The 9,642-nt window shown below is 41.5% G+C and overlaps 1 protein-coding gene across 1 annotated transcript; it reads right to left on the reverse strand.

The window, feature by feature from the left end:
* Window positions 1-753: 753 nt before the first annotated feature.
* cdk9 (cyclin dependent kinase 9) lies at window positions 754-4,750 on the reverse strand. Its single transcript, XM_021601729.3, has 8 exons — window positions 4,622-4,750; window positions 4,353-4,466; window positions 3,897-3,978; window positions 3,621-3,711; window positions 3,295-3,461; window positions 2,857-3,028; window positions 2,312-2,460; window positions 754-1,905 (listed from the first exon to the last, which is right to left on the reverse strand). The coding sequence occupies exons 1-8, from the start codon at window positions 4,660-4,662 to the stop codon at window positions 1,540-1,542; spliced, it is 1,182 nt and encodes a 393-aa protein (XP_021457404.1). The 5' UTR covers window positions 4,663-4,750; the 3' UTR covers window positions 754-1,539.
* Between the last annotated feature and the right edge of the window lie 4,892 nt (window positions 4,751-9,642).

The raw sequence follows: 9,642 nt of genomic DNA on the forward strand, positions 1-9,642 counted from the left end.
CTGTCAGTGACTGACATAACAGAACTGCTGATGCACAACCAAATGTCACCTTATCAATTCTACTAATTTAACTCTTAACAAAAAGTTGAGACCCAAATGGATCTGCAGGCTTACAATTCAGTTGCCCATCCCTGGACAGTTCTCAGAAAAAGATTGGTAATCATTTTTTCCACAACTGTAAACAGTACTGTAATGGTATACAAAATTGTTACAGGGAATCTGCCTTTTTTAAATCCCAAGCACATCTAGATTCTACTACATCCATCTGAGCAAGTAGGTGACAGCAATAGTAAAGCTCCACTTCAACTATTCTGAGGCCTGGAACTGTTGCTTACCTGAACCAGGATTCAGCTTACCTGAGTCAGGATTCAATCCGATCACGCTTTGTTGGCAATGTTCCTGTGCTAGCGGACTGCATTCAGGGTGAATGCTGCATATCGGCTCACTCTAAAATGACCTTTAACTGGTACGTAGAGAACAAAGGGTGAATCGGATAGAATCCTGACCTAACTCTCTAGCTATACCGAAATAAGTGCCAAATGGTTGTTTGGGAACGATAAGTCACTGGTGAAATGTTCTATAAACCACCATTATCAATGCACATATAGGGTGGCTTTATAGTCAAATGGCTCGCTTGTCTCAATTATTTTTTTTATCTAAGTGGAAATATGCTTTATAAACCTGCTATAAGACTCCATGTTGCCATTCTCCATAGGGTGATGTCACACAGGACAATAATTCCAGGACAATAAATGGCAGTGTATCAGTGAGGTTTATTAGTGTAACTATACTGACAACGTATCGCATACACCACAAAGATACCTGGCAAAACTCATGATTGTACAATATAAAAAAGAAATGTTTTAAAATGAACAAAACAGTGAAAAAAAAAAAAAAGAGGAAACTACTGGTTCTAGCGATAAGAATCGCTGTCTTGATGGCTTGTGTCAATCCTTTGTGTGTGTGGTTCTTTGTGTGTGTGTGTGTGGTTCTTGGACGTGTTCCAACACTAGAGGAATTATCCTCGGAGCAACCCACTGAACGCACGTCTATGCCCATGGAGTGCTGGATACCAATCCAATAATTTGCTTCCTGTCTTTGTTGACTCTGAAAGGACCGGGCAGGTTTTGTGAAAGAGCAACAGCTCCATCTAGCCGTCACGTAGCTGAAGCGTAGGCCTAGTTCCTCACAAATCCTTTACACCCTATAAAACCTTTCACATCTTCCAAGACAAGGTCAAGTAAGCGTAAGAAGAAGCAAATGAGTTATTGAATTGAAATCCCACCCAATAACAACACAGTACTATCTCAACGCTTTATCAAATGTCCGAGGCAGAGGACAGACTAATGTGATAGAACATGAACAGGAGAACAATACTGCTTGAAGAAACGTCCACATTTTCCTCGTGTTGCCCCCACAGTAGCCTCCACTTGGAAAGAACGCTACAGTTCCCTAAAATCAGTCTTACGCCAACTGGGGCTGGCCACTTTCTGCCTTGCAACAGTCTGCCACTCGCCCTCCTCCAACTCCTTAGTCCAATCAAAACACCCGGTCAAACTCCGTCTGACTCGTTGTGGCCGGGTTCCTGTTCTGATTGGCTGGCTGCTGGGGCATGTGACCTCTCCGGCGGGGCGGGGCCAGGTACTCAAACATGGACGTGTTGTGCGTGGAGAGCATGTTCTTCAGGTCCGAGGGCATGGGGTCCGACCAGAAGAAGTCGTGGTTCAGAGCGTCGTCGCTGTCCGTCCTCTGCGCCGGGTCTAAGACTAGGAGCTTGTCAATCAGGTCCAGGGCGTACGGGTCCTTGACATAGGCCTTGAGGCGGTCCTTCACTTTCCTCTTCTGGCCCTTAGGGAGCTCCATCTTCTGGTAAAGCTCATACTTCTTGTCCACGCCCGGCCATACCTGATGGGGGAAGAGTTCAGGTTAGGAATTGAATGGTGAATAAGAATTTGTTTGTGTTACACTGGTGGTTACACTGTGGTGTTTATTATTTTCCTTGGACATAAGAATGTAAAATCAAAGAAATCAGCTCAGTGTCAGAAATCAAGTTATTTTAATTTAGGTGATCTGTTCAAGTATTCCCGTGGATAAATAGAGGAACGTGTGATCGTATCCCATTGAAATCAAGTTTGGAAGTGATTCTGTTTTTGTCAAATACTATCTTTTTGGGATTCTTGAGCTCAATTTGCAGTGTACACAGTATTTATAACAAAAACTCTGCCCACGGCTGAATGTTATTGACTGTAATTGACCCTGGTTGTGTGTAGGTATGCGTCCGTGTGTGTTTGAGTGTGGTTTGTGTGCATACCTCTGCCGTGATAGAGCCACACAGTTGACTGATGAGTGTGAGCTGGTGCTGCTCTGTGTTGCCTTGCATGATGGGACTGCGTGTCCACATCTCCGCCATGATGCAGCCTGCACCCCACAGGTCAATGGGAGGCCCGTAGTCTCTCTCGCCTGACAAAACAATGTAGTTCTCATTTTACATGCCATTCAATTACACATATTGCTACAAGCAAGCTCAGCATATCAATGTCTTGTAACTGTATAAATAGCATGGGATTGTGTACAAAAAAGTTATTTATAGAGTTACATATAGCTTTTATAGAAATGCCGCCTTTTGAAAAATGTCCTTTGCCCAAACCTCTCCTTGACTACCCTCACTTACTTGATGTTTTCCAGAAGTAGCTAAGCTGATTCAAAATGGTCACCTAATTATCAAGTCATTCATTTGTTAAATCAGCTGTGTTAGTTCTCGAATACGGCTCAAAAGTGGACTGGCTGGGGGTATTGGAGGAGAGGTTAGGGGATTTGGGCATGTACCCTACACTATGCTCCAGATGGGTTCCTTACCTAGCAGCAGCTCTGGGGGCCTGTACCAGAGTGTGACTACGCGGTTGGTGTAGCGGTTGCCCTGGCTGTTTTTGGCCAGGCTGAAGGCTCGCGCCAGCCCAAAGTCTGCCAGCTTCAGCACGCCGTCACGGGTGATGAGCACGTTGGCCGCCTTCATGTCTCTGTGTAAGATCTGAGAGGAGGAAGGTGTCCACCGAGAGGCACAATGTTAAATGCTGAATTCAAAATGCAGTGCATTTGGTGAAAATACCAGCAATGATGATACAGGTTTGTTGTATTGTACAATAGGAATCAAATTAAGTCTAAAAACGTTTTACCCTTTTCAAACTACAGCTTTGATCCAAACCCTACTGTGCTGTCTATGATCATTAGTTTTTCCCATTCTAGGTTACAGTGACGATGGGATGGGAGTCTGTCATAAATGGACCGAAGCCTCACCTTGTTTCTGTGGATATAGTAGAGTCCGTTCAGCAGCATCTGCATCACCTTCTTGATCTCGGCCAGGGTGAATTTCACATTGGCGTTGCTTAGCAACCCTGCCAGGTCGTGCTCACAGAAGTCAAACACCAGGTAGATGCTTCCTTTGTAGCGGTTGAACTGGGTGGCTGTGTGTTGATGAGAAGATTGAGTAATTACACACACAAGCAACCACTCCACACACTAGTCTGGATTGGTAATCCAATACTGCTTTTTGACAACACACAATATGGACGGCCCCCATGCAAGCTGTAGGTTGCTACTGGGAATGCATGACTGACACTCACCTTTGGTTCGACAGATCTCTATGAGGTTGACAACGTTCTCATGTTTCAAGAGCTGCAGAATCTTGATCTCTCTCAAAGCAGTGATTGGAAACTGTGACAAAGAAGATTACTATTTGCATCCATGTATGTTTATAGTGTGCCATAGTTTACCACTAGCCTATCCAATAAATATTATACAGTCTCTGACAGCATGCATCTTCTGTGTGTATAATGTTGGAATGTTGATATTAATCTCATGCAGGTCAGATAGAGACGTGGCTTTGTTGTCCCTCTTACCCCTTCTTTCTCATTCTCCATCAACACTTTCTTCAGCGCTACCTTCTTCCCTGTCTGTCTGTGTTTGGCTTTGAACACCTCCCTGGAAAGGTAAAGTATGGTAAGATGAAAATATAGAACGTGTGCCAATGACAAGAAAATCAAATATGCTAAGTGTTCTTCTGAAACTAGCTAACGTGAAGTTACCTTAGTTATGTTTACATTCAGGTTATGAACTCAGAACCTAACGTCACTATCAACACAGGTGTGGATAAAACAGAAAATGCAGGTGTCGACAAATGCATTTTAGATTGCTAAACTAGCTGGATATATTAACGTTAGTTGTCTTTCAAGAAAACAAGCTACTGTAGCTAGCTTGCCGTCAGGCTAAAGCGAACGTAACAACATACGTTATCCTTAACGTTAGCGATGTTGTTGTCGGCAACCTTTTCACTAAATAACTACTAGAAATCGTACCCAAAGGTCCCTTGGCCGATCTTGGCAAGCTTTTCATATTTAGAAAACTCATCACAGAAAGGGAATTCGACTCCGTCGTAGTATTTGGACATAATGGCGGCCTCCCGGTCAGGCCTGAGAAAAGTAAAGGGTCACGTTAGGGAAAGGTTTCGCCAGAATTATATAATTTTACTCTAATATAAGTACACCAAATCAAGCAGAATTAGATAATATATGTTCTACACAACGTTAAATCACACAATGGACATTAGATATGAATATATTCATACTTTTCAGCCCCGGCGGCGTTTCCTGTTTTGTCTCGCTGCATCCTTATTTGTTCCGTCGGATCCGTGCGTGCCCAGTGCGAAATGGGTAATGTAGTCGTTGTGCTTTCACAAACTTTACCAAAGAGGAAGCGAGATGGGTAATGTAGTCTTTCTGCTTTCATAAACTTTACAAAATGGAAGCGAGAGGCCCAACTCGGCGGAAAACCTGTCTCTCTCCAGCAGGTGGCGTTTTTAGTTTTCGCACACAAGGGAGTTTTTGCATGGAGGCCAATAGTATAGCATCTCTCTCCGTTGAATACAAACAGGAAGTTGACGTTAACAACCCGGGTATTTTAAAAATTATAATGAGACAACCAATCCGAAAGAAAGGATAGACAAGAGCTAGACAGCCCGTTTACCGCTTTGTGGACAACTTTTTATTTTATTAACAACAAATCAATACATAAAGCACATGAGGGAACACAAGCATACATAGATTACAAACAATGGACAATCGAGCTAGGGGGTACAATATCACATTACAATTACACAAGGACCTTAAGGGACAAACATATACTTACAATTCTAACAGCTTTTTTGTTAGTAGAGCATTTAACCGTCTTAAAATACAGTTCAATTTCTTTTTGTACGAAAATGTGGTTTTCTGTTCGTAAATTGACATTTGTGTATATGAAATTTGGCCAAAAGAATAATGAATTAATTACATAAAAATGTTTCAGCTTATTTCTATTGTATGTAAAGAATCCAAACAGTACATCTCTCCACAATAGTGTAAAATCTTCATAAATGTGTTCAATTATAAACCTACTGTATTGCCACAGTTTTCTTACAATACAATACAATACAATACAATACAATGCCAAAAAAGATGCAACACTGTTTCTGGGTGGTCATTACAAAAGGAGCAATTTGAGTTGCTGTTTTCCTTAAACTTCTTCATATAGTGGTTGGCAGGATAATATTTATGAACAATTTTAAAGGAAACTTCCTTAATTTTGTTAACAAGTAGGTATGTGTGTGGCAACATCCAAACTTTTTTCCAACAGATATTATCAATAAATCCATTTCAATAAGGCATGACATAAGGTTCAACATCCTGCTGAAACAAGGTTCGTATCGCTCTGTTGTTGAATGGACCAAAAGAGAAACAAATCTTTCCTACTGATGAGTCACCAGGGTCAATAGAAGGTAGGCTCTGAGGTTCAGGTCTTGGCTTTGTGGACAACTCCTCCTATAGAGCCCCACAGTGGAAGTGTCATAATACCCATAAAACCTAGCAGTAAAACAAAGAAATGGTTCCAATTGTATTTCCACCGTTCATTTTAACCCATAGGGGATTTTAGAAACACTTCAAATAAGGGCAGTGTTTCGTGTAGGCAAACCCTGGTGTGACGCTTTGAGGTGACTTTTATCAATATATTCGGCTCCATTACTCTCAGATTCGAAAATGCTAATTAGCATTAAAGTAGACATCATGCAAAACTACAAATCCCAGCAAGCTTCTGCATAGCTGATGTCTTTGCTAACAGGTATTGTGTCAATTTAAAACTTGCACAAGTCAGTTCACAGAAATGTACATTTAAAATAATGTAGACAATCTATTAATTACTACATTTAGTTAACATTAGATAGTTAATCCAGAGATTCTTATCTCGATTCTGAAGTTTCATGGCATTTGTAGTTCTTTATGATAGCTACATTAGCAGCTAACTAATGTTTCATTTTTGGGGGGTAAATACAGGCGAATATATTGATAAGTCACCTTGTCCTAGAGAGATTTACATGATTATCAAAATGTCCCGCCACGGTAAGCCTACATGAAACACAGCCCTTATTGTGTTTCTAAAATCCCCTACAGGAAAAATGTATGGTGGAAAAGCAATTGGACCCATTTTACCTGTTTGACCACTAGGTTTTATGGGTATTATGACTCTATTGTTAGGGTGGAGAGACATGTATCTTGTCAGTATTTCCATAATCTTTGCTGTAGTAGCTACTGTCAATGGCCGTGTTGGAGGGCATCAAAACGACTGCTGACTGACCTACAAATCACCTTGCATCATAAATAATAAATCATTATTATTTGTAGATCAATCAGTCAGCTAGTGTGTAGTAGTGTAGCCAGGTTGTATTCATTACGCAGAATCTGTTGCAAACGTTTACTATGTTGCAAGACATAATGAATACACTCCATGGGTGTCTTGCAACGGAAACAGTTTACCATTTAAGAACCAAACAGAGCAAACAAAACGGGGACAGACCTACCTAGATTTGTCCAATAGAAACACAAATTTTCGTTGCAAAACGTTTTCTGTTTGGAGTAACTGGTTTCTGTGGTAAAAACGTTTTGTAGCAGACTAAATGTTTTGAAACAGAATTGGTGTAATGAATTCATCCTGTGCTTCCAAGACTACTTGTTGCAATGCAGTGCACAGTCATGTATTGTAGGCTACTATCAAAACTGTCTAACTGATTTATCTCACAATTAAATCTTTCAAATAGGTCACGGTTTATACAAGAGAACACAGTAGGCTACGTAAAAGAGACAAACTTTGAAAAAGTGCTGTTCGGAGTCTGATCCTTGCTTGGTTTGAGTATGACTATTAAACAAACCTCCAACAACTCAAATGGCCTGATGGGACTGTCACGGTTTACTCTCAATTTATTGACATGTAATGCTGTAATGTTGCAGTGTGGAGTGTGACTGGAATCCCACATCAGTGACCCCAAACTGTCGATGTATGTATAGACTACTATTATGTCATTTCATTGGATGCTTGTTTGGCTTTTCAAGCACATTTGTTATTTTTGTAATGAAAAACACTAAGTTAAATAAAACATTTTTGTGAAGCAATAAGCCTACTATTACTGTCGATGAAAAACAGAAACATTCTGTACTGTTTCAAACAGGCATCACCACCGTCAAAGTTAACAAAAAAAGAGCAATTATAATCTATTTGAATTAGAGTTCAGACATAGAATTATTGGACTAGTGCTGTTAATGCTTAGCAAATGATGTAACAAATGGCCACATTTCATGTCATGGGTCTAATGATGGGAATGACGGCATGGCGGAAGTAGAAGGTAAGCCTAAACCTTAGCCGCCCTTTAAAATAAATTGTGTAACTGTTCCAGACAAATCCATAGCTCTGGTCCAGGTCAGAGCTAAGGATATGGGCCCAGATTCACAAAACCTTCTTGAGTTTTCTTAACTGACGTTTTTTTCTTAGCTATAGACTTGTGAAGAAAGTTAAGCAAACTTGATATTCTTCAAGAAGATTCTTGGAAATATTCTTATGTTATTCCTTGTTTCTCCTTAAGCAAAAAAGTTAAGAAGAAATGTGATTCTTGAAAATAAAGTTGTTGGATTACTACTTGGAAATGGCCACTGGGCCCAGTTTCACAAAACACTTCTTATACAAAAACATATGGTGGTTCGTGCAATCCCTGTGGTAAGTGCAATTCCTCAAACATTTCTTTCAGGATTCATTATTTTCTTACAAACTTCTCAAATAACTTCTTAACTGTCTTAAGATGATTTTCCATAGGCAACTGAGCTAGATAGCTATCTTGGGACTGTAGGGACTTGCTTCCATTCAGCCATGAGCATAAGTGCTGTCGGGCACTGATGTTAGGCAATTAGGCCTGGTTTGCAGTCAACATTCCAATTAATCCCAAAGGTGTTCAATTGGGTTGAGGTCAGGGCTCTGTGCAGGCCAGTCAAGTTCTTCCACATTGATATCGAGAAACCATTTCTGTATGGACCTCGCTTTGTGCATGGGGGCATTGTCATGCTGAAACAGGAAAGGACCTTCCCCAAACTGTTTCCACAATGTTGAAAGCATAGAATCGTCTAGAATGTAATTGTATGCTGTAGCGTTAAGATTTCCCTCCACTGGAATTAAGGGGCCTAACCCGAACCATGAAAAACAGCGCCAGATCATTATTCCTCCTCTACCAGACTTTACTATGCACTATGCATTGGGGCAGGTAGCGTTCTCCTGGCATCCGCCAAACCCAGATTCGTCTGTCGTACTGCCAGATGATGAAGTGTGATTCATCACTCCAGAGAATGCGTTTCCACTGCTCCAGAGTCCAATGGCGGTGAGCTTTACACCACTCCAGCCGATACTCGATCTTAGGCTTGTGTGTGCGGCTGCTCGGCCATAGAAAACCATTTTATGAAGCTCCAGACAAACAGTTATTGTGCTGACGTTGCTTCCAGAGGCAGTTTGGAACTTGGTAGTGAGTGTTGCTACCGAGGACAGACGATTTTTACGCACCACGCCGCTTCAGCACTCGGGGGCCCTGTTCTGTGAGCTTGTGGACTACCACTTCACGGATGAGCCGTTGTTGCCCCGAGATGTTTCTACTTCACAATAACAGAAATGACAGTTGACCGGGGCAGGTCTAAACAGGGTAGACATTTTAAGAACTGACTTGTTGGAAAGGGGCATGCCACGACGGTGCCATGTTGAAAGTCACCGAGCTCTTCAGTAAGGCCATTCTACTGCATTCTACCTCTCTCCCCCAAAGATAACGATGGTCATTATGGCCAAACAGTTTCATCAGACCAGAGGACATTTCTCCAAAAAGTACAATCTTTGTCCCTGTGTGCAGTTGCAAACCATAGTCTGGCTTTTTTATGGCGGTTTTGGAGCAGTTGCTTCTTCCTTGCTGAGCGGCTTATCAGGTTATCGTTTTACTGTGGATATAGATAATTTTGTACCCGTTTCCTCCAGCATCTTCACAAGGTCCTTTGCTGTTGTTCTAGGATTGATTTGCACTTTTTGTACCAAAGTACGTTCATCTCCAGGAGACAGAACTCGTCTCTTTCCTGAGCGGTATGATGGCTGTGTGGTCCCATGGTGTTTATACTTGCGTATTATTGTTTGTACAGATGAACATGGTACGTTCAGGCATTGGGAAATTGCTCCTAAGGATGAGCCAGACTTCTGGAGGTCTACAATTGTTTTTCTGAGGTCTTGGCTGAGACCTCATGTGGCTGGAGTGTGTCAGCA

The sequence above is a fragment of the Oncorhynchus mykiss genome, chromosome 5 (genome assembly GCF_057628025.1).
Source record: "Oncorhynchus mykiss isolate SJ-2025 chromosome 5, ASM5762802v1, whole genome shotgun sequence".
NCBI classification, from domain to species: domain Eukaryota; kingdom Metazoa; phylum Chordata; class Actinopteri; order Salmoniformes; family Salmonidae; genus Oncorhynchus; species Oncorhynchus mykiss.